General features: G+C 51.0%; 2 protein-coding genes across 10 annotated transcripts in view; one reads left to right on the forward strand and one right to left on the reverse strand.

Moving 5' to 3' along the window:
• Positions 1–6,288, forward strand: part of SMG7 (SMG7 nonsense mediated mRNA decay factor) — a 44,407-nt gene extending 38,119 nt beyond the window's left edge. For all 8 annotated transcript variants that reach the window (XM_005881316.2, XM_005881314.2, XM_014529268.1 and 5 more), the window contains 5 exons: positions 1,207–1,287; positions 1,744–1,903; positions 2,935–3,105; positions 3,219–3,364; positions 3,940–6,288. In XM_005881316.2, the coding sequence (XP_005881378.1) occupies positions 1,207–1,287; positions 1,744–1,903; positions 2,935–3,105; positions 3,219–3,364; positions 3,940–4,053 (672 nt within the window). In that variant the 3' untranslated portion in view covers positions 4,054–6,288. The remainder of the gene's footprint in view (positions 1–1,206; positions 1,288–1,743; positions 1,904–2,934; positions 3,106–3,218; positions 3,365–3,939) is intronic.
• NCF2 (neutrophil cytosolic factor 2) lies at positions 6,222–27,979 on the reverse strand. Of its 2 annotated transcripts, none has more exons than XM_005881323.2 (15): positions 27,577–27,979; positions 25,648–25,730; positions 20,147–20,255; positions 17,583–17,717; positions 15,999–16,106; positions 15,565–15,624; positions 14,159–14,202; positions 12,873–13,014; positions 12,709–12,777; positions 11,780–11,855; positions 10,122–10,147; positions 9,553–9,704; positions 9,319–9,430; positions 8,241–8,418; positions 6,222–7,648 (listed from the first exon to the last, which is right to left on the reverse strand). In XM_005881323.2, the coding sequence occupies exons 1-15, from the start codon at positions 27,748–27,750 to the stop codon at positions 7,536–7,538; spliced, it is 1,581 nt and encodes a 526-aa protein (XP_005881385.1). In that variant the 5' UTR covers positions 27,751–27,979; the 3' UTR covers positions 6,222–7,535. The 2 variants fall into 2 exon arrangements, with proteins under 2 accessions (XP_005881385.1, XP_014384756.1); XM_014529270.1 differs by having other exon boundaries at positions 11,780–11,858; positions 27,577–27,958.

Below are 27,979 nucleotides of genomic sequence, written 5' to 3' on the forward strand. Positions count from 1 at the left end.
TTACTTTCTTCCCCATAGACATTGGGCAAGAAAATGTAAAATTAAAATACGTTGATTTTTGTACTAGGAGAAATAAAAGCTTAATGGCACTGGTGACAAGCTGCCGTCCCTGGCACTTGAAGTTCCCTTAAGAATTTGGCTTGGTGAGTGGCCATAGAAAGCTCCCATTCTACCCCCCCCCCCCCCCCCCCAAGTTAGGAGAAATAAAATCTCCTGAAAACTGAAGTAGTGGTGCCCTGACTGCGCCTAGAGGTGTGGAAACCCCAGTTGCTGACCTGCTGTCGCTACATGTCGCCTTGCTTGCTTTTCACGGGTGGCTGGAGGGTTTGTGGGAGTGTCTTCCTCTCTGTCTACCTGCTTCCTGATCCCTTGTTGCTATTGCACTTGCCCCTTCCGTAGGAAATGAAGCTCATGGAACAGTTGGGGAGGGGCATATTAGTGTTTATTTGTTACATGTTTTTCAAGAAAAACCTTGACTATAACCCTTTCTGTATTTAACATTGTTAATGATACCATGTGTATGAAAGTGACTTGTGTGTAGTAGGTGGTTAATAAATGCATGTTGATCAACTATTCAATGACAGCAAGCATCAGAGATTCAGCTTTTTTCCCCAATAACTTTCTTGTAGCTTGACTTTAGCAACTATGTATTTCAGTACAGGGTGGGGTAAAAGTAGGTTTACAGTTGTTTGTATGGAAAATAATACAACAATTAATAATAATACAAGAATAAACTCTGTGTTTAGCACACTCACTGCTGTAAACCTACTTTAGTCAACTGCCGATAAAGCTGCGTAGGGACCATGTTCACAAAACCTGTTGTCAAATGGATTTGAAAGGCTTTTTCTTCAGTCGTTAATGTTCATGTTTTTAAAAACTTGGGGAGAAAACAGTGCCAGATCCGTTCAGCATCTTGAGAGTATTCCAGGGTCACTGGTCTCTGCCGGGATCTCTGTGCTGGGTTAGAGGGCCTGGTCGAGGAGGAGAGTCTATAACTCCCTGTGGCCACTGGCACTGAGCTGGCGTCGTGGCCTTAACAGATTTGCACTCACATCTTATGAGCCTCATGCTGTACACTACGGTGGATACAAGTGCGCTTACAGTACATTATGGTCTTATACTTGGGCTGTATAGTGTCTTAAAATTAATATTAAGGAAATGCAAGGCATAATCTAACTACCATTTTTTTTTTCCGGGATTGTGAAGAAATCCTTATTGGAGAAGCCCTCTGAGCTCATGTCACATTCATCCTCTTTCCTGTCCCTCACTGGATTCTCTCTCAACCAGGTGAGTAAACAGTGAAGAATCCTGCTTTGCACTGTCATTGTGAGCTCCCATGTTCCTTCCTGTCCTATTTCAGTATGTCTGCTTTTCTCTTTCATATATTGGCACCTTTTGGATTCTTTATTTTATCCCCTCTCTCTCTGATTGGGTACACTGGAGACTTGTATGTTACAGGTTTGAATCCTTTGACTTCTCAATATTGAAATCCTTAGGGCTCTGTTTCACTTAATAAATTATTCATACTTTTTAACGTCGGTGGTTTACATAGATAGAGCAAAAGTGTGAGGGAAAGCAAAGGGAAATTAACAGGAAAGCTGAAAGAAACAAATAAAAGCCTTCAAAAGTTTGCCTTAAGAAAAGCTTAAGGTGTCCCAATCATCTGTGAACCTGAACGTGGCATTTTCTAAATACTTTTCCTTCCTTGACGTGCTTCTGTAACTTGACTGTCATTTCTTTCAGGAAAGATACCCAAACAACAGTGTGTTCAATGAGGTATATGGGAAAAACCTGACAACCAGCTCCAAAGCAGAACTCAATCCCGCAATGGCCCCCCAGGAAACATCCCTGTACTCCCTGTTTGAAGGGACTCCGTGGTCCCCATCACTTCCTGCCAGTTCAGGTATTAACTAGTCTTCAAGGAAAGGTAGACCTTGCATTACCAGTAAACTCAAATTGATTAAGAGTTAGAATGATTTTGTCATTGTAAATATATTGTGTTGATTTTTTTTTTCTAAGTAACTCCTGAAAGAAAATAGAGAAAAAGTCTGATGAGTTAGTTTACATAACAAATGCCATTGAAAAAGCTTTTTCAGCCCCTCCAGTGTAGCTCAGTGGTTGAGCATTGGAGGTGAAGGTTCAATTCCCAATTAAGGCACATGCCCAGGTTGTAGGCTCAATTCCCAGTATGGGGCGCGTGCGCGCGCGTGTGTGTGTGTGTGTGTGTGTGTGTGTGTGTGTGTGTGTGTGTGTGTGTGTGTGTGTGTGTGTGTGTGTGTGTGTGTGTGTGTGTGTGTGTGTGTGTGTGTGTGTGTGTGTGTGTGTGTGTGTGTGTGTGTGTGTGTGTGTGTGTGTGTGTGTGTGTGTGTGTGTGTGTGTGTGTGTGTGTGTGTGTGTGTGTGTATTTAAGGCTTTTTCATATCCTCAGTAACCAGCAAAACAGCAGAGTTGTAAGGGAGGAAAAATACGAGTTCCAAAGGATGTCAGCTGTTTTTTAGTTTTGTTTGCAGACATTCATTCTTTGCAGGAAAACTGCAATTTTTAAAATAGAGGTTTTTTTAATGCCCATTTTATAAATGGAGTCTGATTTAATAGCAAGTCTTAAAGTTAGACAATTATATTTCTCATATAGAAGACCAATGGGTACTTATGTGAAACAGGTGGTTTGCATTAGTGGGTGCACTTGACAGAATCGTCTCCTGCTTTGTTTCGTTCTGTTTTGGGCAAAGAATGTGCCTCGTTATTTATGTTTAGAGAAACAGATTCCTACATCTAGCAGAGTCCTTTTGGGGGCCCTTATTTTGCCTTTCCTCCAAAACCCTCTAATTGCTTTTAGTAGAATTTAAGTGACCAGATCTACAGGAAACTTTAGTTCTTGGCATGTTTGTGAAACAACTTATCTATTGAATGTCCTCTTTTGCTCTTATTTAATAGATCATTCAACACCAGCCAGCCAATCTCCTCATTCCTCTAACCCAAGCAGCCTGCCAAGCTCCCCTCCAACACACAACCATAATTCTGTTCCATTCTCCAATTTTGGACCCATTGGGGCTCCAGATAACAGGGATAGGAGAGCTGCAGATCGGTGGAAAACTGATAAGCCAGGTGAGACCCAAACTTCACAAAAGTAAAATAACTTTACTCTGTCTTTCCCTGGTTTGGGGCTTTTGGCAGTGATAAAACGTATTCTTGAATTCCAATCTCTTTTCATCCCTTAGCCATGGGTGGGTTTGGCATTGATTATCTCTCAGCAACATCATCCTCTGAGAGCAGCTGGCAGCAGACCAGCACTCCAAGCGGCACCTGGACAGGCCACGGCCCCTCTGTGGAGGATTCCTCTGCTGTCCTCATGGAGAGCCTGAAGGTGAGTGGATTTCAGGAATAAGAACCACAAGCGATGTTGCTGGTTTCATTCATATAAATAGCTAGGTTATTCCTAAGGCCCCTACACTTGATTAATTAATAGCACATATCTAGCAGAGTTCTGGAAACATGGCCTGCCTTATGAGGTTCTTGAATGGGCTTTTTGTTTTTAATTTGTGAATTCACTAGTGACAAAGCATTATCTTCAGGGGCAGAAGCACAAAGGTCCTAGTTGCATTCTAAGTTTAAGAACATTCTGATTCATCTTGGAATGTTTGATTTAAGCCTTTTCTGAACAAGTAAAAGAACAGCACCTAACAGTAAATACTCTGGTCCCCACGTGGAACTGAGTTTAGTAAAAGACTTCATCTCAAACTACTTTCACCTTTTCTGGTCTAAAATAATCTTCACGGGGGCTAACTGGTCCTGAGGACAGTCTTTTCTAATGGCTGGGTTTTTTTAGGGGGTGGGGATCTTGGGACATTGTGCCTTTATGTTTGGCTGGGATTGAAGAACCAATCCTTCCAGACAACCAGGCCTGTGAGCTCTACTGACAAGCTCTGGGCTGTCTTTCAGTCCATCTGGTCCAGTTCCATGATGCACCCTGGCCCATCCGCTCTGGAGCAGCTGTTGATGCAGCAGAAACAGAAGCAGCAGCGGGGACAAGGCACCATGAACCCTCCACACTGAGGCTGGGGTGGCAACCTGGCAATGAGGCTCCATACACCATGGCATGTTGGGTTTGCAGGACTGGCCCACAGCCCCTGCAGGTGGCAGCCCTCTTCTCTGTGTCTTGCCGTTGAGAGGGTTTAAGTGTTCCACCGGCCCGCTGAGTGTGCACGAAATGTCCGCAGTGCAACCAAAAGAAAAACCATCAGGAACTCTCCGTCCCCCCGGGCCTCCGGAGGGAGAGAGGAACTGCTGTTTGTCTCACTCAGTTACCTGATAGCACCGCCTCTCGCCTTCTCCATCGTGCATGTCCCCAGCCACATGGGAAGTGAAAGCTGAGAAGGGAAGGCAGGTAGGAGAAGCCAGTGGGAACTTCTCAGTCCTTTTTTCCTCTTTGGGGAATAAAATAGGAATCCATTAATGATTGCTTTGCTGACTGAGAATGTAGTTGAAATTATTCCTAAACATCTTTTATTATTGTTATACTCTCAGTAGTAAAAAGTCACACTGAATTCTTCCATACACAGATGTGCTGCTTCTAGTCAGTGTGCAGCAAGGGAAGCCCCGTTCACTGCTCCTTGAGAGGTTGGTGGTGACAGGATGGGGAAGCGGACCTCTTCGGCCAGTGGCAGTGTTCCATAGGGAGAGTACAAGGCCTCGCCTTCGCTCAGAAGGTTCCGGTAGGCCCTCTTCTGGCCTGGAGACTCCAGCAGGAAATGCCCTTCACTCTGTAGGTGCTCGAGCCCCACTCGAGGGTGCAGTGTGGGTGGTGGTGCTGGGCTGGACCAGCAGGTGGCTGCTGTAGGGTTTAAATGGACGTTTTTGATTCCTGTACATTTTGCAATAGCAGAGCAAGCAGTCTCCCAGAAGGCAGGCTAGTCCATTCATGGCCTGGTGTTACTAGGTAGAAGCTTTCAGTGTGGTTATTTTTTGTTTGGTTGGTTTTTGTGCCCCTATCTTATCTATCCCCACCCCCTCCCATCCTACCTCCATCCCTTTCCTACCCTATGCTACATGCTAGTCATTGTTTTTATTCCTAATGTGTACAACATCACGCCAAGAAGCAACAGAAGGGGTCCAGCAGCTGGGGCCCAAAAGACAGTCTGAAGAGGAAGGAGTGGCGGCTGTGTAGCCCAGAGGGGCCAGGCCCCCCACCAGCTGCAAGCTCCCAGCCTCCACCTTCAGAGTGAAACTCGAGGCAACATGGACACATGTGCATCATGCACAGAAGAAAACACAACGAAGTCCATTCTGGAAGAGGTGGAAGAAAGGAAAATAAGCTTTTATTTGATATTTATTAGAAGGAAAGAGGACTGAACATTTTCTTGGGTAGAAACAGGACAGCATTTCTGTTAGTCATTTCCTGGAAAAGTAATATTTTAAGGGGAAATTATGGAAACAATCTAAATGTCCAATTGCTGTGCTAGTGGTAGGGTTTATTTTCCAGGAGGTCTCTCCTTTGTGCACGTGAGAGAGTGTGCACGCACACGCCCACCTGCTCTCGGAGGGGGTGGTGTGTGGTTAGTGTGGGACTTGAGAGCTAGAAGGTGGCTACAGAACAAAGCACATCCCAAGCCCGGCTCACTGGAGTCTGGGCAGCCCCAGCAGTGAAAGGGGCGGGGCGTAATGCTCATGGCTCTTCAGAGAGAGTGGGTGGAGTCCCGTGTGCTTACATTATTGCTCTCTCAGTTTGACATGGTGTTTGGGGTTTTTTGTTTTTTCTTTTTTTTCGAAGGTCTGAAAGGGTGAAGCCCCCCCTCCCCCGAATCCAATGGCAATATGAAACCCTTTGTGCTTCTCTCCTGCCCCTTCCTGTGTCCACCTTCTCCGGTCCCTCCCTCCCAAGCCTCCTCCCTGCTGCCTTTCCCCACTCTGTGTGTTTGAGCCCCACATTCAGGCAGCTGCGACATTCCAGTGTGTGAACTGTCACCCATTCTTGCACCCTAGACCAGCTCATCAGGTTCGCCGTCGCTCCCAGGAGCGCCCACGTCCCCTCTGCAGCCCCATTTCTGCATGAGCATTTGGTGTTTGGAATGTTTTCTGATTCTCGGGCGGGTTCCTCACCTTATCATCCTCCGTGTGGAGTAATGAGGAGGGAGAGGAGAATCTTCATCAGAAACTGGTTTTGTGTAGTAAACCTTCTTTTGTGTTTTGTTTGTTTTGGGTTTTTTGTTTGTTTGTTTAGGTCTGTCTGTGCAAGACCTGCAGCTGCTGAAATCAGCTTTGCCTTTAATTAAACCATGTTCTCTCCAACCAGATCTGTGTACAGATGGTTTCTTTTCTACCCTAAAATCAAGACTTGGGAACGACTCAGAAGTCATATAGAGGAAAGCAGAGGTGGTCAGAAGTTGGATATGCTTCAGGGTTACTTTTGCTTTTAGTAGCTTTCCAAACCAGCATGCATTAGTATGGAAAGGGATGAGTAGAAAGAAACTATCAAATTCTTTTATTTAATAAATAAAGAATACTTATGCAAAGGAGTTAACATATCCACCAGTTTTATCCCTAGTCTCTCTGTTAGTAAGGCAATTCACTATAGAAGTCACTACGCCTGACTGGCAGCAACAGTAATTAATAATTATTCTTAGCTTTGGGGTTGCATTTCTTCAAGTTGTGTCCAAAATGTCCAGTGGCAGCCTGCTGGGCCTTCCGCCCTAGGTGTTGATTCTGTCTGTACCTCACCTACACACTTGAAAAATTATTAAATTATGGACACAGGAAGGGGCAGGAGAGAAGCACAAAAAATTATACTCACAAGAAATGGGCGGATTAAGGCCAGGCCTAGTATCTATGGAATCCTTCAAGTTAACCCTGAAAAACAGGCCACTGGTTTACATGATAACCAAGGTAAGGCCACAGCATTCTATCGTTGTACGGAATGTTAATAGGATACTGTTAACCAACTGGCTGCCTGAACGTGGCTTCTTTTCTTCAGTTAAGTCTCAGTGGCAAATTTTCCTATTAAGCTCTTAAGTGTTTCTCTGAGAAAACGTGAAGGGATGTAATTCTAGTCATTCCATGGGAAACTCAGTCTAGCAACGAGACTTAAAAGTTAATTTTGTGCGCGTGCCTCCTGAATTACCTGTAGGTTAGTCAGGCCCCAGTAGTCTGTCTGATGGTGAACAGGAATAATTATTTACAGTTAGGCCTTAGGCCTGCATTCTGAGTGTCTTGGGTTTTTATTTCTATCACACATAACAGAGAAGTGCAACAATGATAACTGCAACTCAGTGCATTTTTCACAAAGTGAACACATCTGGGTAGCTGTACTCTGAGCAAAAAACAGCACCTGGGACGCCCCCTCGTGCCCTTCCAGACACTTCCAACCACTCCCCCCTCCCCCCGCCTGCCCCACCCCAAGGTGTTCATAATCCTAAATTCTCACATCATTGTCTAACGGGAAAGTAGATTAGTTAACACTGGACCGTGTACCACAGAGGCGTCCTAAACCTTACAAATGAGATGGTAGTTTTTTCCTCCCGCTCCATAGGTTGTGAGGCATCCTAGACTCCCCTGGGAGTGCTGTCCAGGTCTGTGGCTGCACGTTCTTCAACAAAAGCCTTGGGGAAAATGCCAAACTTCCCTTTGCACTCCCCTTCCAGCCACTCGTCGTTCACTGGTGAAGGGAAAGCAGAGACTGATTTCTAAAACCAGTACAGGAAAATGGCCTCGCTTACTGCACTTTAAGAAGCACTACGAACACTTACTGTTTCAGTTTTTAATGTGTTTGATTCCTTGCAGAATTAGGGAAGCCACCAGGGACACAGAGTAATTCTGAATAGCTGCTTGTAAGACAAAATGTACCCCCTTCTACTCTCATCTTCAAAAGTACATACATCCAAAGAACTACGGTATGCAGAAGATGGGTATCTTACGGCTTGGTGCCAAGGCAAAATGGTGCCAGCCACCTTCCAATCTGTTAACTCGGAAGGATAATCCGTGGCTTCTGAAGCGTAGACATCTTTAAATGTGAATGTACTGAAGTGCCATTTACTAGTAAGTTGCCGTTTGTTGCTTCCCTGCCCATTAGGGCACCAAACGGAAAAGATGAGCACTGGGTTTTGCTCTCTCCAGCTGAGAGCAAAGAAGGAGATTGGGACCACTGGCTCAAGTTTCGTTTGTAGGTGAGTGATGTTTTCTGCCTCTGCCCTTACGTTTATTTCTGCTAACATGGACATTAATTTCTATAATCCAGGAGCAGCACTTACCCATGGACACAACCTGGATTATGTCCCCTTCCAGGAACTCCAGGTCTTCTGGCTGGGTAGCCTCGTAACTGAAGATCGCTACCACTTGGCTCCCTTCCTTCAGCTGAGGTTCCAATGTCTGGCTATTGGCATCCGATTTCTCACTTTCCTTGGCCTCATCTGGAAAGCCTTGGTCACCCTGAAATAATAAAGGGCCAGTTAGTTTTCCTAACTTCCTGCACAGTGAACAGTGGACATCATCCCTGAAGGATTCGGTCAGAAATGTCAGTAGCACCTGGATATAAACTCAGCGGCAGATTTGGGATCGGTGTCTAACAGACCTAACATGTACTCTATGAATACTGGCCGGTTGGATAAATGAAACAAGGTCTGCAGGACCACAGGTAGTCGTAAAATCTTACCTAAAATGTACAGTAATCCTGAATAGGTACTATTCTTTTCAGATAGAGAAACAGGTTGAGTGACCAGTAAATGATAGAATGCAAAGTCAAACCTAGGTCTCTGAGTCCGACACCCTCTCCCCAGCATTCCTCACAACGCGGGACCTTGAAATGCACATTTTCAGCTCCATCCCAAGCCTTTTAGATCAGATGGGGCTCAGCAATCTGTTTTCACAAGCCCTCTAGGGAATTTGGGTGCATGCTAAAGTTTGAGAAGCACTGCATGGCACCATCCTATCCAAGGCCAAGACCATTATGGTCATTTTTGTCCCACAGGTGTTGAGGGAAGGATGTAGTTTCTAGAGATGTGAGTCATAGGATTTAAGGAATCAGCGTTAGAAACTGCGAGGCTCAGTGCTGGGCTGTGTTAGAAGTTGTCGTTTCCTAGTGCTATTGGCTGCAACCCTGGCAGGTCCTTTGTATGGAAAGGCAGTACCATAAGGTAGAAAGGGCCAGGAGTCCAAAGACTAGGCTTGTATCCCAGCGCCACCGCTTCCCAGCAGTGTGACCTCTCTGGACCTGTTTCCTCACCTGAGGTTGAGGCTAGAAGAATTAAATGAGGGCCTGCTAGATGTTGAATTGCTGCTGAGGACATGGCCCATGACCTACCGCAGTGCCCTCAGGCTCACTGCACTCACCACTGTGTTCTCACACCACAGAGTCAGGCAGTAGTTTCTCACTTGGCCCCAGGCAGCCTTCATGCTGTCCTCCGAAAGGGGTACTAGCTCCTGGCTGTCCCCGGGCCGATAGCTGGGTGGAGATAATGAGTAAGAACCAAGTCAGAGAAGTCAGTGCAAAACCATCCTCTTCTGTCCTCTAGGCCAGCGCCAGGTCCCCAGCTGTCCCCTAACGGCCACCTGCACGGCGCTCACCTCAGCTTGGTGTGTTCTGGCGGGAGCTCCAGTTTCTTCGACACCATGTCCCGCACCTGGCTATAGGGGAGTCCGGGCTGGGTCTCCATGACCACCGTGTACTTGTAGTGCACCTTGAGTGTGTAGAGCATGGGAACACTGAGCTTTATTTCCTGAGGGGAGAGGAAGCAAAGGGAACTCATGAGTGTCTGTGCTTCCTCTTAGCAACCTCCTGGCTCGCCACAGCTTTACTGTAGCACAGGGAGGACTATGTAGCCGGGAGAGGCCAACACGTAACTGGTTTCAGTAAGTAATGTGAAGGGTCTTCGGAGGTCATCTAGCCCAGCTCTTGCTTGGACAGGAATTCCTACCCAGGGAGATCCGGCCCACCAGCTACGGGCCAGCAGGAAATGTGTACGTGGGATGGGGCGGGAGGTTGTGGAGGGGTCCCCAGGGCATGGCTGTGAGCGTGGTGGCACTGGTCGGCCCTTTCTTTGGGGCTATTTTCTATCCAGGGACACATGCCCGTGGTGGACAGCCCACACTCTCCCGTTCTCTACCACTTGAAATAGTACAAGGCAAAATGTTACCTTGGGCTCTTCATTTTCTTTCTGACCTAAACGGAGAAGGGAAGGAGTGAAAAGAGAAGATGAATGGACACTCTTGACCAGCCCCTTTCATACTCAGAATGAAACCTCTTAGAACAGGGCACCCAACGTCATACCCTTTCATCTCTAGGGTAACTATTAACCTTATTGTGGGGACATGCGAAGAGCAAAGCCATGAATGCACACAGGAACCCAGTCTCTGCTTCCAGGGAGCTATGGGTAATTATCAAAGGACTGCCCATCCTCACCAACCCCTGGGGTCAGCAGGGTGGAACCAGGGCCTCCAAAGCAAAGACAAACAGGGAATGGGAGGTGAGCCAGGGGCCACAGAAGAAATGTTAGATAGAACCACTTATTTTTACCTTATCCTTTATTTTTGTGTATGTTTTCAATGTGTATAATATATTGATATGGCAAGATGCATATCACTTATATACAAGAAGTATTCATAACTACACTATGGGGGATTCATAATAATAATAAAAGACCACTGATCTCAAACCAAGCTTGACTTAAAATCACTTGGGAAGTTTTTTTGTAGAAATACAGATTCCTAAGCTAATTCCAGGTCTAAAATATCAGAATAAAGAAACCTAGGGATTTATACTGTTAAAATCTTCCTAGGTTAATAGGTGATCCCTGATAGGCCCCTAGACAGAAAGAGATACCAAAAAGCTAGCAAGGATACTTTGGAGGATAATCAGAGTAATTGAATATGCAATATACTAGTACATTCTATAAAATTAATGTTAAATGTCCTGGGTGTAACAGTTGAATTGGGGTTATGGAGAAGAATGTCCTTAATCTTAGGAGATACATGCTGATGTGTGGGGTGAAGTGTCATAAATCTGTAAGTGGCTCAATCACTCAGGGGAAATATATGTGTGTGTGTATACATACATACATATATATAGAGAGGGAGAGGGAGAGAGAGAGAGAGAGAGAGAGAGAGAGGAGCAGGGCAAGTGTTAACAGTTGGTGACTTTAGGTGAAAGGTATTCTGGTATTTTTTGTACCATATTTTCTGTGGTTTTAACATTTTTCTGAATAAAAACAGGTGTGGGGAGCATCCAGGGGATTCCGATGACCTGGTGGGTGTGATGATCACTGGATCTCTACCAAACACTCAGAATCTGCTTAAACTGCACTCGTGGCAGAAAGCAAGCCCGTTCCTCCGGAGGCAGCAGCGCTCTCCACTCAGCGGGAGGGTCTCCCCTGCCCGTCTGCCCCTGGGTCCTTTGTCGTCCCCGGAGGCTCTGCAGAGGATTTCTTTTCCAGATAATAGAGCTCCTGAGGCCTTTGAAAAGAACCATCCCGACCCTCTGTGGTAAACGAGCAGTTACTTCACCGTGGTTTCAGTGTTGACTGAGGGGTTTGGTGACGACTTAAGACACTCACTACCCCCGACCCCCAAACCAGCCCCATTTACCCAGGCCCCGTGGGTGTTCTGCAGCAGGCAGGGGGAAGGGGCGTCTCTTTCCTGTGTGCTGGGCGGGTGGGTGGCTAGAGCAGGAGACGGGGCTCTGGGGCTGAGTGGCCATGAGCTGAGTGGCTTGCTGAGAGGAAAAGAAACCAGAATTTCCTGCAAGCAGCTTGGAGGGTTCCTTCGTTGCCCTGGATGTCGCTCCAAGGACACTCACCTGGTGACAGCTGGGGTCTTCCTGGAGCACTGGAACTGGGCGGAGCTGGGATATCGGACTCCGGGGAGGCATCGTCCTGCTCGGGACAGGAAGAGATGGTGAGAACTTTCATCCTGACGCAGTTCTTAGGCCAGAGTAGGAGTCGGGGAGGGGGAGACCTGCAGACCCCAGGAAGAGAGCCAGGTGCAAATGACTTCCTAAAGGCAGGGGTGCTGGTGACATGGAGGGGACCGGGGAGACGAAGGAAAGTGGGTTAAAAGGGGAGGCAGGGTGGGCCTGGTGGAAACAAACCACCGTAGAAATAAGAATCCACCCCTCCTCAAGGCCCCTGCTGCCTAATCGCCCTCATTTAAACCTTTCCAGTCATCTGATGCCACGATTCCAACCAGGGAGGACCAGGCCCACATGGGACGCCTGCTGCACTGCCCAGCCATCTATACTCCGCTCAGGCCCAGCAGGAGGGTGGGCCCTTGAGGGGCAGTGGAGGGGCTGGTAGCAGCTCCAGAGCAGTGCTCTAAAGCAGATATCTCTATCTCCCCCCTGCCTCTCTTTCCCCCTCTTCCTCTCCCTCTCCTCCCCCCTCTCTCTCTGTGGCATTTCACCAAGCAACACTTTGACTATTTTTCCAGGTGAAGAGGACATTTCTGGGAAGACCTAACCTTCATATGTTGTGGGCATTGGGTCCTGTGACCAGGAGGAATCACAAGGTGGGTGGGCCCAATCAGTCCCAAAGACCTCCTACTCAGCACATCTGGATTTTCCCCTCATCCCAGGTTCCACTCTGGGCAGCTGGTGCCACTCCTTGCGCTCAGGACCCATGACTCTTTCTTCAGTGATGGTGACGTTTCCAACACGGTTCTTCCCCCTCCATGGGGAGGTCGTCAGTGGTTGGGCGGGGGTGGAGGGGGTCAGGCCTTGGTGCCACTTACCTGGGGCTGCTGCTGAGGTTGGATCCGCAGTTCCACGGGTTCGAGGAAGTTGCAGGGAACAAGCCCCTTCTGCAAAGAAGGTAGCAGATAGGGGTTCTCAGAAAGCTCTGCCGTTTGCTGCCAGGATTCCATACCCCCAAGCCACCCCCAGGTCCCCTGAATACCTGCCCGTTGAACATGACCGTGGCCCAGTTGTCACTGCCCTTCTTCAAGACAAAGACGATGTTCCCGGGCTGGACATGGAGCTCCTCTGGTGTCTCGGGCACAAACCCGAACAGCACACGGTGCGCCTCCCCTTCCAGGGCCCTGAGGGGTAGACACGAGATCCTGTCCACTCTCTGGCCTGGAGCACATCCCCTCCCGGGAGACTGCTCCAGACACCCTCCAACTCCACGTCCAACTGTCTGTGTGACCCTGAGCAGGCACGTGCCTCCCTGGGCACCCAGGAGGGCGCGGTAGGGACTGTATGTGAACCTGCTTCACAGCCATCTATGCAGTGGGACAAGAATAAAAGAAAACCGTGTGGATATAGAGGCCTTGCGGTCCTTGCCCTCCCTTCCCTGGGAGGAAGGCTCCTGGTGTGCCTGGCCAGCTCCCATGTCTGGGCCCGGGTGGACCAGGTGAGAGCCAGCTGGGCGAGCAGAGAAGTCACCTGGAGCCAGTGAGGGGTCAGGCAGGCACACGGACGGACGGGGATGAGGTGCCTGCAGAGGGAGCTGTGAGGAGTAGGGGTGTGTGTGGAGGTACTGAGGCTGCCCACTGTGAGCTACACAAGGTCATTTCCTCCCTTCCTACTTAGCTCTTCAGGGCGCTGGGGCGCTTCGGCACATGTGACCAAGAGGCCGGGTTCCGGTGGCGATAGTTTCACGTTCCTCCCCTCGCTCCCCGCTGGCACTGTCCCCTCGCCCTTCTTTTGTTCCCGACCCTTGTGTCTATTTACACAGACGCCTCCAGCAGACAGTTAGGAATGAGCTCACCCAGGCCCCCCATTTTTATAGCTGCTCTGGAACTTTTTTCACTCTGTTTTAAACCTCTTTTGGGTGGGGAGCGAGGCTAACTTCCTCACTGAGACGCAGTTCTTATGAAAGCTGTGCTTCTCATCTTACAGGAGAATGACTTCTTTTTCTTGAGTCCTTCCTCTTCTTCAGAAAACATGTGCCAATAGGGAGTGAAAACAGCCCTTCTGGCTCCCACGCTGCTCGCCAGACTCCAGAGCTCGGCCCCCTGCAGCCCTAGGCCAGCGTTCCCCCGCTGGGAGGGGTGGCTGCGTCCCATGGGACACTCCTGCCATTCAGCAACAACCTCTCCCTGTATGGTGGCTGTGCACATGGACAGGGGACACAGGGACACCACGTAGCGGTAGCCAGGCCCCCAGTGTCCACCCCCGCCACTCCCATCGGTCCAGGCTTGGAGCTTGGCTGGTCGGCCTGTTGATCTAACCCTAACTTACCTGAAGATCTCGGGGGTTTTGGGTCTGGGTGGAGGCTCCGCTGCCTATTGAACATCAAAGAGAGATGAAGACGGGCAGGACACGAAAGAAAGAAAGAGAACAGACTGTTAATGGTCACTGCAGCCTTCTTTCCGACCAGAAAACCAAAGACGGCATTTGTGGCTCCATCAGAACACCGTCCCGGGAGAGGCACAGTGCACCCGGACTAAACACTGGAAAGGAACGCCCTCCCGCTCCCAGGCCAGCATCACCAGCACAGCAGCTCGTCCTGGGCCAGACCTGGTTCCGGAGAAGTTGGTCTGTCGCAGAGCAGCATGGCGTCATGAGGATGCCTTTGACCTTGAGCTCTGCCCTTTGTTGGGGCGGTTTCCAAAAGCTCTGTTCTATAATTAATGTCTGCGCTGTCACATGACACTGGTGGGTGTTTAAAATCGACTCCAGAGCCACCGACCGGGCGAGACTCTCCTTTCAATGTGCATTTCCTGTTCTACACCGAGCACCACGGAGTCCAGTTACCTGGCACCTGCTCCTCTTGGAGCCGTCTGGCTGCTCGAAGCCCAAGGGCCTTCTGAGAGGTTTCTCGCAATTTAGTGTGAGAAAGATCAATGCATCTGGACTCTGTTCTCCTCTGCTCATCTCAGCCTCTGAGCCCCAGCACTGGTCACGTTCGGGGCCAGCGGTCACCATTCTGACCCGGGCAGGCTGTCGGCAGTGCCCTCGGAGCCCCGGCCCTGTCAGTGCTGACCAGCGCTCCTGCCCATCATGGGTCTCTCGCAGCAGAGCCCGACTCCTGCTCGGCCTGTCTTACCCTCCTCCCTCACAAGGAAGCTCTGCCTTCGCATGGACCCCTTGCCATCCAGTCCACTGTGGGCACCCTCCCTGTGTTCCCAGGGGAACCCCCTGCACGCAGGCGATAGGTGCCGCCAGGAGAGCTCAGGGCCTCAGGCCCCAGCCCCCGGGAGGCCCCTAGCAGCCCCTGTGCCTGAGAAGAGGACTCGTTCAAAGGCCTCTGGCAGCTTGCATTTCAGTCGAAGCTTCAGGAGAGACAGCCCTCAGCTCTCCTAGACCTTGAGAAGTGGAGACTGGCACCGGGGGCAAGCGGGAGGGTTTGTTTCTTGAGGACTTGAGGCTGGTTAAGCCTCCAACTGCTTCATGCCCCACCCTGTGGGCAGGCTCTTTCGACCAAATGAGCCTGGAGCCTGTGACAGGAATGGCCAGCAGGACCCTCAGCAGCACTGTGAGGCCAGTGCAAGGAGCCCTTGAGGTGAGGCAGTGGAAACGCCCTCCTGTGGGCAGTCCCACAGAGCCCTCCCCATGGGCAGTCCCACAGAGCCCTCCCCGTGGGCAGTCCCACAGAGCCCTCCCCCCTCTGGGACCTTGATCCACGGAGCAGGAAGCACCCTCACCTGCGGCTGCAGAGGGGCAAATCCCGAGAAGCTGTCTTGATCCACCACAGAAGCCACCACCTGAAATCGAGGAAGCGGGGTGAGGGCTCTGCCAGCACTGTTTCCCTATCTGCCTATGGCCCCCGAGACTCCCCCTCCTTCCTCCCAGCCCGATCCATTCCCACTGGCTCGGTCCCCGAAACCAGCATCCTGCGAGTCACCCTGCGGCCCCCGCCCAGGGGCAGGTGGAAGGGAGGAACAAGAGGAGCCTGGAGAAAACAAACTAGAAGCACCTTTCAGCAAGACCCCACGCTATAAACGGTCTCTCCTTGCCATCCCAGGGCAGAACCACGTGGGGTGTCCTTTCCAAAGTCCGCCCCCCCCACCCCCCACCCCCACCTTGCTCTGCATGGCCCAGGCCTTAGAAGACGCCAGGGAAGCTGAGAGCCACCTACCGTAGCCTTGCCCAGGTAATCCTTCTTCACCAGCTGGGCCACCTGCCTCTCATTTGGTCGAAAGAGCCTGCCCACAGGGATCACCACCGGCTCGTACAGCTTCTGCTTCTACGAGGCAGAGAGCACAGTGTCTCCTTACCATACAGCCCAGGTCACCAGGCTTGCCCTGCTCCCTCCCGAGTGCGCGCAGGGATACAGCCAGATAACCTCACAAAAGCACCTTTTCTAAACGTGTAGGGATGGAACTTGTTACTGTTTCAGGGTGTCTCGGGTAGGCGTCACCTTTCCTGAGGGATTGTGTGGACCTGTTGGTGTTATTTGCCCAGCACCCTTTCCCCAGGGGAGCTGCCCCTCTCCCACTCTGTGGGACTTGGATGGGGCTGGCACTCGGAGTGTAGGAGGCGCCGCCACCACCACCACCAGACTGGCCAGAACAGTGCTCTCCTGGGACCAGTGTCTGCTGACTTGGGCATGTTTGTTATTATTTTTTGTTAATCCTCACCAAGGACACTTTTCCCACTGATTTTTATAGAGAGTGGAAGGGAGGAGGAGAGACAGAGAGAGAAACATCGATGTGAGAGAAAGACATCGATTGGTTGCCTCCTGCAGGCTCTGCGACCAGGGCCAGCTCGGGTAGGCTTTCCTGAGGGATTGTGTGGACCTGTTGGTGTTATTTGCCCAGCACCCTTTCCCAGGGGAGCTGCCCCTCTCCCACTCTGTGGGACTTGGATGGGGCTGTCACTCCGAGTGTAGGAGACGCCGCCACCACCACCACCAGACTGGCCAGAACAGTGCTCTCCTGGGACCAGTGTCTGCTGACTTGGGCATGTTTGTTATTATTTTTTGTTAATCCTCACCAAGGACACTTTTCCCACTGATTTTTATAGAGAGTGGAAGGGAGGAGGAGAGACAGAGAGAGAAACATCGATGTGAGAGAAAGACATCGATTGGTTGCCTCCTGCAGGCTCTGCGACCAGGGCCAGGGATTGAGCCTGAAACCGAGGTAGGTGCCCTTGACCGGAATGGAACCCATGACCGTTCAGTGGCAGGCCGGTGCTCTAACCTCTGAGCCAAACGGGCGAGGGCAGGCAGGCATGTTAAGACAGACCTGTGCTCTCTTGTTCCTGGTGTTTTAAAAATCTGATTTAAAAGGAGTTTCATCCCAAATGTGCTCAGACAAGCTACGGATAATTTTCAGCATTTGTCCATATCATCAATGCATTTTTGTTGAGAGCCATCTCATGTGCCTGGCATCACACCAGGCTGCCAGGACTCAACGGTGAGCAAGCAGAGCAGGCACAGCCTCTGCCCTTGCTTGGCTCCAGCCTCCTGGTCCCCGCGTGTGCCACGGAGCCCCACTTGGGGGCGGCCTGGGCAGGGCTCTGCTGTCCTATACTCCAGGCCTCTGCTTCTGATCACTTCCAGATTCAGAATCCTGCGTGGAGTTACACCCCCAGACGAGTGTTCCCCAGGACTCAGAGGAAGTAAAAGCACCACATCCACAGTTTCTCAATCCACATGCCCACTGGAACAAACCCAGATCCAATGACGTCCTCCCCGCACCCACATCTCCAGCGCGCTTACCCACACACACTCCATGGCTTTGTCAATTTTGGAATGTCTCGGCTCAGACTTCATGCTCATAGCCAGTGCTAAGTGTTCTTCGGCCTTTTTCCATTCCTCCTTCTTGGCGTGCATGAAAGCAATGTTATATAACACCTAGGAAAGCACAGGCCACACCGTAAGACCAGGGGCTGCTCCAAACCCAGGCACCAGGAGGAGCTGGCATGATGCCTGGGGACATTTCTCCCCCGCCCAGCTCTCCTGGGAATGTCTGAAATAGACATCGATCTTGCTACAGACTCATGCCCAGCACACGGACGGGGTTGAGTGAACATCATCACATAATGCATACATCCAACATCGTATCGTGTACAGGTTTTGACAGCCAAGTAGGTCCGGGGCGTAATGCATACATCCAATATCGTGTACAGGTTTTGACAGCCAAGTAGGTCCGGGGGAAACAACTATTGTGTTGCTTTAGTATCAAGAAGAGTGACAGGCTCAAGACCCCTTGAAGAGCTGGGAATAGAATACATGTGTGCGGCCTCTCAAACACCTCCTGCCGCTGAGCCTGGCCTGAGAGACTGGACAGGTGCAGGGTGGGGAGGAAGAGGGTTCCAGATGCATCATCCTGCTCCAGCACCCGCAGACCCTGCCTGGGACACGGCACTAGCAAGACTGAAACAGTCATATGGGAATGAGGACGCTCTATGGGCCACAGCTGGGAAGAGACTCGGCCCAAGCCTAGGGCAGCGCCTCACCCGAGGCGGGAGGGAACAGCCCATTCACCAACAGCCATACTTTTCCAGGTCTTGAGTTGTGTGGTAGGTTTATGAGTTTTATTATTATGCTTCACAACTTACACATAGAATCACATCTTTTAGATGCATCAGCAAGATAAAAAACAACCCCCCCCCCAAAAAAATACCACACACACACACACACACACACACACACTAAAAAACACCACCAAACTCCCTTCCCAGGTTATTTCTGGGCCTCAATGAGCAGTTGCTCCTGCATCCACACTTGGCTGGCCCGGCCCTCCCTTGACCGTGTGTGCAGGAAGAGAGGAAAACTCAAGGCCCTTTAAAACTCCCTCTTCCATCTCAGCCCCCTTCTTTTTAGACCTTTTCCACACCAGGTTTTTATGACTCCATTACTGGAAAAGGTTGGGCCTCCTTTTAAAAAGGATGGTGGGGTTTCTCAGAGCCAGGGTTCTACCCTGGGGAAGGCAAGGGGGGTTATAAGCAGGGGGATGACTGGAGGGTCCCAGGTGGCAGAGGGGCCTTGGACCCTGGAAAGCCCAGCGTCCCTTGTAGAGAGGCCCATACACACCCAGCATTTCCTGCCCAGGTCACCTCAATGCCAGTTGCAGGAGGAGCTTCCTCCCATGGAGCCTTGCTTCGATGCCACTGTTTCATGGTCCTCTCTAGAGCAGTGGTTCTCAACCTTCCTAATGCCGCGATCCTTTAATACAGTTCCTCATGTTGTGGTGACCCCCAATTTCATTGTTACAAATTGAACATAATTAAAGCATAGTGATTAATCACAAAAACAATATGCAATTACATATGTGTTTTCCGATGGTCTTAGGCGACCCCTGTGAAAGGGTTGCTTGGCCCCCAAAGGGGACGCGACCCACAGGTTGAGAACCGCTGCTCTAGAGCTACTTGGTCCCCCAGCCCTTAAAGCTATATAAGTGGTTCTCGCTCTGGGGCGATTGGCCTTACCTAGTAATGTTTTAGGTTGTCACACTGGGGGTGGGGGACGACTGGCCTCTAGTGAGTAGGACCAGGGATGCTGCTAAATATCCTACAATACACAGGACAGTGCCCTACAGCCAAGAACGACCTGGTCCAGCATGCCCACGGTTGAGAAACCCTATCGTAGCAGCTGGTCAAATGGCAGGCAGTTCCCACCGCAAAGCCTCATTGCCCTGGCCTGGGAGCAGTGAAGGAAGCCACTAGCCTGCCGCAGGGCTGGGTGTCCCCAGGGGCCTGGGCAGCTGCTGGCGCTATTATTAGCCCCGGGCGACCCTGGAAACACTTGGCTTCTCCCGCTGGAGAAACTAAAACAGGGAGACTTTCTCCAGTGATTCTTCTAAATAAAGATCTGTGACATTTGCAGGGATTGTAGTTTTCAAAGCTAGTGGAGTATTTGAGATTTAAGAGGGGCGTGGGGAGGGTGGGTTGGGAAAAGTACGCCAACTTTTGAAATCCAAGTCATGTTTCTCCCTTTTAGTGGGACAGAGAATAAGTTCTCCTTCTATGGAGAACTTTCCTAAATTGGTGCTTTGAGCTGTTCTTTGACCGAGAGGGGACAGACTTGTGTGAAAATATCCCCACGTTCTCTTTGGGTATCAACCAAGTACATGAGGCCAGAACCATTAATAGCAAAGAGCGTGGTCTGTACCTCTGGAACTGAGCGAGGTCACGGCAGGTCCTGCACGGATAGCGAACCCGAGATTTGGATTTGTTAGTATAATGCCGGGCGAACAGCTTGTCCACCTGAGTGATGCAAATTATCCTGGATACTTTCACAGGCCCACACGCTCCTGCCCAGGCTGGGCCCTGCCTCCTCACCTCACAGGCAAACAGCTTGAACTGCAGCCCCAGGATCTTGTAGTCTATGAGCTGGTTGCCCCGGAGCTGAGCCAAGGCCTCCTTCAGGTCTGTAATGGCTGAATCATACCTGCAGGGCAGAGGGAGAAAACAGACCAGTCCCGGGCCTGGAGGAAAAACTGCAGAATTAAATGTGTCTGTGTCCCGTTCTCCATCCGTCTCCCTGGGACGGAGCCCTTCTAATCCTCTAGGTTTGTGCCAACCCTGAGCCCTAGTTTTCTACAGAACTCAGGGTGCAGGCACCCCCTGGGGTTGACACAGGACGCCACTCAGAGAGGCCCCTCTCACAGCCGCTGGCATCTCCCTCCTGCCCAGAGCCTTCTCCTTGGCTTCTTTTGAGTCCAATTTAGCTCTTGGTTTTGTGGTTGCTTAGTCTCTCCCACCCCCTCTTTGGAAAAAGAGAAACCACCGTGGAGCAGAGAGCATGTCTAACCCTGCTCTGCAGGTCCCTGTACTTGCTCGGATGGGCCTTGGGCTGACAGCTCAAGGTGTCTCAGGGCTGCGGTGGTGGAATCGTGGCAGAGAATGGGGTTGCTCTCGTGAGTAGAGACCAGGGATGCTGCTGTGCCCACATCAGCAGTGCCCACGGTGGTGTGGCCAGGACCTGGACCACATCTCCTCGGCCTGCCCCTGACCTCCCTGCCCTGCGGGGAGGGAGCTGTTGCTGACCTGTCGGGTGTGGGGTCGGGGAGCAGGGAAACAAACAAGCTACCCACACCCCTCAGGCCCCTGGCCTAGAAGGAACAAATCCGGCTGCTGGTTGTGGCTCCCACGGGGCAACGGAACCACAAGTCCCCAGGCCATGACCTAGAGCAACCATGTGTGGCTTTTCTTGGAGGCAAGCCTGGGATTTGGCTCCGGCTGCTGGGGACTCGCAGGAGGTGGTATGGTGTCGTGAAGACGCCCTCGGACAGCGGCCAGGAGACTGGGGCCAGACCCATCAGCTCTGCCACCAACCGGGAGACCCTGGCAACTTCCTGCCCTCGGGCTCCCAGTCCACAACATAAGGAGTTATTGTGTACCGGCAGCATATTATATTCAAGGAGCATAGAGTATGAGGAGCTTGCTGGTAGGTGGTCCCGGATCTAACTTCTGGAGTCAAAACCACATGGACTTGACTCCTGGCTCTGCCACTTACTATCTAATGACAAAGGGCAAGTTGTTTAATTTCTCCAAGCCTGTCTCCTCATCCTCAGAGCGCCCAAACGCTGGCAATTGAATTCACATGCCAGCCATTTAGTATTTGCTTTGTTAACACCTGGACTGTAGTAAGTATTATCAGGAGGTGAAAATACACCGTTGCAGAAGCTGGAACTCTGACCTCAGGGAGCCAGAGCTGACCAGGAGGGTGGCTGGTCAGAGAGTCCTAAGGGAGGTGGTTGGGGAGAAGCTCCAACATGCCCTTGTTTTAAAGAGGAGTGTAAAACCTATGAAAAGCGTGCAGGCCATTCCTTACAAAGCAAGACGCATTTCAAGACCTTAACACATCCTTCCGGGATTCCTGTTCCTTCTTTCTAGGCTGGAAGATGGGTGACTGGCGCCGATTCCCTGAGCCACGGAGGAGGGGCAGACGGAGACGCAGCTGTCCTGTTCCTCCGCACATGCTGTTCCAGGTGTCCCCTGCCTGTGCCAGAGGCGCCCGAGGTCCTCAGAGGGCACCCTACGGGCACCGTCAGCATTAACCTACAACGAGCTTCCTCCTAACAAAAGCGCTGGCGAAGTGGATGGATTTCAGCTGGGAAGTGACACCATCGGGTCACCCGGTATTGAATGATCCCAACAAGTCCAGCTCACAATTCTCCAGCCCCTGGGATGTCTAAAGATCTGGGCCCGTGGGAGGAAGAGGGAAGGAACCCACCCATTATTCAAAGCGCTTGTTAAAAAAACAGGGAGGGCGCCCTGCTGAAATGTCAGTGTTTACTTTGAAAGCAGCACCCCACTGCCCGCAGCAGGCCTCTGCTCCGCCCCCAACTTGCTCGGCTTCCCCTGCACGGGGTCTGAATCAGCTCAGTGTGAGGCCCCAAAACAGCGTGCAGCCCCCGCCCGCCTCCAGCTGCCTTCAGTTCTCTTTGGTGCCACTTGGAAGGCACAGTGTCCCTAGGAAGCTAAGGTGCTGGCAGCTTCTGCGGGTTCCCAATGACACCCCAGCTGGGTGCCTTGGCTGCGCTGTCCCGAACCCCCCGCGCCCCCAGGCAGGGCTCACCCGCCAGGGCAGGCTTGCCTGATTTCTGTAACACCCCCTGGAAAGGTTTCTTAGTAACTGCTGTGTTTCTCATTGTTCCCGTTCTATCCACCCCCAGGCCATCAAGAGTCCAGGATAAAGGAGAGGTTTAGCAGCTGAATAAAGTAAACATGTCAAACACCTCCGTGAAGGTCTGGAGGTCACAGTTTTCGGTGTCAAAGACTGACTGCAGGACAAAGATGGCTGCGTCAGCAACATCTAAAGCAGCGGTTCTCAACCTTCCTCATGCCTCGACCCTTTAATACAGTTCCTCATGTTGTGGTGACCCCCAACCATAAAATTATTTTCGTTGCTACTTCATAACTGTAATTTTGCTACTGTAAACAATATGTAATTATATATGTGTTTTCCGGTGGTCTTAGGCGACCCCTGTGAAAGGGTCGTTCGACCCCCCAAAGGGGTCTCGACCCACAGGTTGAGAACCGCTGATCTAAAGGGTCTCACTGTTGCTGTCCTAGCCCTTCAGATTCATAAGGCCGGTGGTCTGACCACCTACAGCTTCCTCCCCCTTTCAGATAACAGGCTGAGGGGAGAGAAGGAGACTGTCTGGCCAGGGCCCTCCCTGAGACACCTGCCTTCTCAGACATGCGCCCCCATGTTGTCCTGGTGGCTGGGAAATTAATGTGGAAGTGGTTATGTGGTAGGCAGTTAGACAGACATGAACAGAGCAAGGACGGTGGGCCAGGTGCAGAAGGTCACCAGGACTGAAAGCCCTGGGTGACTAGCAGAGGACAATTGTAGGGTGGGACCTCCCTCCCAGGGTGACTTTTCCTCCCCTAACAGCTAGGCTAGCCTATAGCTAGTCATGCGGTTTGGACCCCCTCACCTTTCCTCCCTAGAGACAACATCTAGGCCTCAGTTGTATTTCAGCTCCAGGCCCAGAAAAGCAGCAAAACCAGACCCGTGACCCATGGCTGACCTCAGGACCAGCTGCACTGAATAATGACCCCGTGCCCTGGAGCCCACCAGCAATCAGTGGAGGCTCAACCCTGAAAGGACACACCTGGAAAACGGTTGAATACGGAGATCTTCCCCCAGGATCTCCCCTCAAGTGTCCACCCTTAAAACCCTGGAAATGGAGGACCCTCCCGGAGTATGCCCTTGCCTTTCCCTTTCCCCCAGGCGGGTCACCTTGACTTCCTCACTTCTAAGCTCCACGGGTCCTTTCTTTAACTCTATAACTTGTTTCCTACGCCCATTTCTTCTACAAATTACCTCTTACGTCTGTGATTTTCCATATATTTAAGTCTTGGCTCTGAAATCTTTCCTCGTCAGAACTCAAGTACTGAGGTTGCTGAACCCCGGTCCAGTCTGACCCCACCGGCCTAACACCTGGTGCCGCGGCCGTTCTCACCACCCCCAACAGTTACAGCAGTTCTGGTGAAAAATGAGATCTAAACCAGCTGGTGGGGATGGAGAAGAATGGGTGACTTTAAGAGATATTTAAGAGGTTGGCTTGACAAGGCGTAGGAGAGGAGACATCCTGGGTTGATCTCAGGTAGAGATTCAGTAGCCTGTTGGCTCCAGGTGGAGGCCGACGCAATGGGAGAAGGTGGGGTCCCTAAGAGTTCGGGTATGGGTTTTCAGGGGACATTGACCCCCCTGAACCTGCCGTGTGTGTGTGTTTCTGGGAAGATAACCCACGCAGTTTGCCATTTAACAACCACTGCTATAGGGATAAAAGGGAAAAGCGTCAAGAGCAGAACCTTGGAGAGGAGGACACCAAAGCCTATGGACTGAGCGAAAGGAAAGGAGGCGACTTAAGGTGAGAACAGTGCCTCGTTTATATTATTTCCTCCCCTCTTTGCTGTTGAATTAAAGATCACATTTGGTAGATTTCTCTCTCAGATTTGACTGCTATCAATCGCATGCTAATTAAATCCCGGGTCTTATTTCTAGATCTTTCTAAGATCTTTCTGACTCTCTCGGAATCCAAGCCTTTCGGGCTCAGGGATTTCTGGGCATTTTCATGTAGAAATTTCTCCCGGGAGCATTTCCTCTCCTCATTATAAGCTGTTGGAGCTAATTAAAGGATGGCCTGCTAGTTGGTCTCTTAGGATTAAAGATTCGCTGGAGGGTTTGTGCTCAGGCTTCCTTGAATCTGCTGTCCGCCTCAATCCCAGGCTCTGTCCCCAGAGGGCCTCTGTGTGGTCTTTCTCTCGGGAAGACCTTACTTCCCTTGCTGATTCAGATAACTGACTGCATCTACATCTTGGAAGTCTGAGCTGCTTGTAGTTGCCCCTGGCGATAGCTGAGCACAGGGGCACGACACCACCCACATCATGCTCCGACCATTTCCCCTGGAAGTTCTTCATTGGCCTGAGCCCAAATCCTTTCCCCTAGAGCTGTGCCCACTAATGGAATGAGCGATTTCTACAAACCTTCTATGTTAACGCTGAGAATATTTTTCTTTTGTTATTTGCATATTTGTTATTGGGGTACTTGGGGGAGGGGAATGACATTGAGATTAACTTTGATTTTCTATTTAGTTATCTTTTTTTACTAATTATTTTTGTGGTGACTGTAAACACACCAAAAAAATACAGACAGGCTGATAGAAGAAAATGGAAACCCCTCCAAGCTCACCCCCCAGAGAGAACTGCTGACCCGTTTTGGTCTACGGCCTTCCACAGACACTCTTCGAAACAGAAGAGGGCTTGCGCTATCCATACTGTTTTGAAACCTGTGTTTTAATTAAGATAATCTATGAACTTTCCCCTACATTAATATATGCTACTTATTTACCTGTATTAACATATTCTTGTACATATAATGTTAATAGTTTGTTTTCTCATTGTGGTGGCTGAATAATATTTCATTGAATGGCTTAAACTAGGCTTTAGAAAATACATTCTGCAGGAATGAAATGAGAATCCTCACAGTGTGACAGCTCAGTGCCTCCCAGCAGGGGGCCAGCAGAGTCTTCCCTTGATGGCTGGGGCCATTCACAATCAGCACCATAGGGATGCTTGTGCGGTGCCACCGCAGCTGCATCCCCAGCCTGTGCTGGTTCCGTGGGCCCACTGTGAGCTATGACACAGCTGACCTCCTCCCTGGGGAAGCCTCATGCTGACAGATTGCGTAACTGCCCAGGGAAGGTTCAGCCACGCTCCCCACCAGAAGCTGGGAGACACTGCTCAACTTCCCAGGCCAGCAGCCCCGAGACCCCTCGGGGTTTCTCTGCGAACTCCCCCAGCTTGTGCAGCACCGGGCCACTTACTTCTCCATCCGGTGGTAGAGCATCCCTCGCTGGAAGTAGGCCACTGCCAAGTGTTTGTCTCGGTTAATGGTTCTGGAGAAGGCCTGTGGAGAGAGGGAGGTTTCACCTGGGTGCGAGGAGGAGCTGGCCGTGAGGAGGTGTGGGACGAGCCAGAGGGCGAGGAGGCAACCAGGGGCATGAGGATGGTGGTGTCTTTCCAGTGACGCCGGGATCAGAGCGCCCTGTGCCGTCACTTCCTGATGGCGTGAGGTGAGGCAAGTCACCTAATCTCCCTGGGCCTCAGTGTTCTCCTCAGTGAAATGGGGATGTTCATATCTTTCAAGAGCACTGACAGGATTACAATCGTAAAAGTAACTAGATATAAAAATAATTAAAATGTTAGATAGTGTTCTATTTGTGTATGGTATACACATTTATCACATAAGTATGACACAATTAAAATAATAACAAATATGAATGCATATAAAATGCCAGGAGTAAGGACTCAAGCAGGACATCAGAGAGAGGGAGAAGGGAGAGCAGAATGTAGGGAGCCATCCAGAGCAGGGACAGGAAGGCATGGAGGGAGCCCAGAGCTGAGGGGTGGCCTGCCCAGCCGTGCCAGAGCCCCTGTTGGCATCACTGCCAAGCTCCTCCCCCTTGATGTTCACTTTGCTTCCAGCAGCTCTTAGCATCTGTGGTGCTATTTGCTCAGCCCCCTGGCAGGCCCCTGAGAGGAGGTGGGGGCCCCCCCGTGTGCTCCGGTCTGCCCACTCTGGACCTGAGATGGATTTGTCAGTCTACAAGGTCTTCCAAGAAGCTTCTCTGCTCCCTCTTCTTTGCTCACTTCTGGTCCCAGTGAGGATGGCTATGGGAGGAACAGGCTCTTGAAGGAGCCTGGGGAGCCAGTTATCTGTCCTCCAGGCCTTACAAAGTCTGGCTAAAGGTAAAAACAAGAACTAATATTCACAACCTGCTACAAAGTATCATGGCATTTCGACATGTGGTGCCTCACTTAACCTCAAGATGTTCAAGAAACAGACTTGCTGAGGACCCAGGTCCAGAAAGAGGCAGAGCTGAGGTCTGATTCTCTGTCTTCTGCTTCCAAACTCCGTACCCTTCCAGCTTCCCATCACCAATCCAAAAGGTGATGCTTGAATGTCCAACCCCCTACCCAGGAACATGAGAGAGGAAACGCATTTGAAAAAGATGCTAAAACACCCAGCAGGGGTGCCCCGGGCAGACATCGGTAATCAATCACTGCATCATTCCCTTCCACCAGCCTCAGAATCTTTACAAGAGTGCCCACCTCATAGTCCTGTAGGTGAGTGTGGTCACATAGGTGACACCTGTTTTACTTCAGGCCCTCCCCTCGACCTCATGGGCAAAGCTCACCACACACGTGGGTAAAGCTCACCACACATGCAAAAGTCTTGGATACAAGAGTGCCCACCTCATAGTCCTGTAGGTGAGTGGTCACATAGGTGACACCTGTTTTACTTCAGGCCCTCCCCTCGACCTCATGGGCAAAGCTCACCACACACCTGGGTAAAGCTCACCACACATGCAAAAGTCTTGGAAAGCCAGCAAGAGGCGTTTTTCAGCAGGTGCGAAGCCTTGAGATGCTGAGTGTGGACAGCAGGAGTTCATAGAAGAAAACATCACCAGGGAAGTCTTCATACAGGGGTTAGAGATCGATTCCAGAGCGAGTGATGTGGAGTTAATAGATGGAGAAGAAAGGAGAGCGGGACCCACGGTGGTTCCCAGCCTGGCCGCCCCTCTGTGGTGGGGCCTGCACAGCTCTGGTTCTTACAAAGCTTCTGAGAGGTTTCTCAAGGGCAGCCAGGGTGAGAACGCTAATCGCTAATCGCAAAGGCTGGGAGGAGGCGGGGGAGGGGGGCGAAGCACCTTCACTGGCTGGCTCACTCACTCACTCACTCACTCACCCACCTTCTCTGCTGCTGCCCAGTTTCCCAGGACTGTGTGCATGCAGCCGATGTTGAAACAGATCCTGGAGTGGGGGTCCTGGACTGCGGAGAAGGAGTCCAGGGCTCCCTTCCAGTCCTTCTTGTCGGCTGCCAGCACCCCTTCATTCCAGAGTCTGATGGCCTCAGCCAGGGACATGGTGTGTCCGGGGAAGAGGAGGCTGCGAGCCGGCAGGAGACAGGGAGAGGGTGGGGGGCTCTCTCCCAGCTGGGCGGCCCCAGGCCTTCACTTCCCGGCCTGGCTCTCCAATGGGGCCCAGCCTCCCTTAAGACAGCTTCGCAGTGTTGCAAAGGCGGCAGGAAATGTCCCCACTTTTCAGAAACTGACGCACAGCCCTGCCACGAGAGAAAAGGAAAGACCAGAGAGA

Source organism: Myotis brandtii, unplaced genomic scaffold (genome assembly GCF_000412655.1).
Source record: "Myotis brandtii unplaced genomic scaffold, ASM41265v1 scaffold678, whole genome shotgun sequence".
Classification (NCBI taxonomy): Eukaryota; Metazoa; Chordata; class Mammalia; order Chiroptera; family Vespertilionidae; genus Myotis; species Myotis brandtii.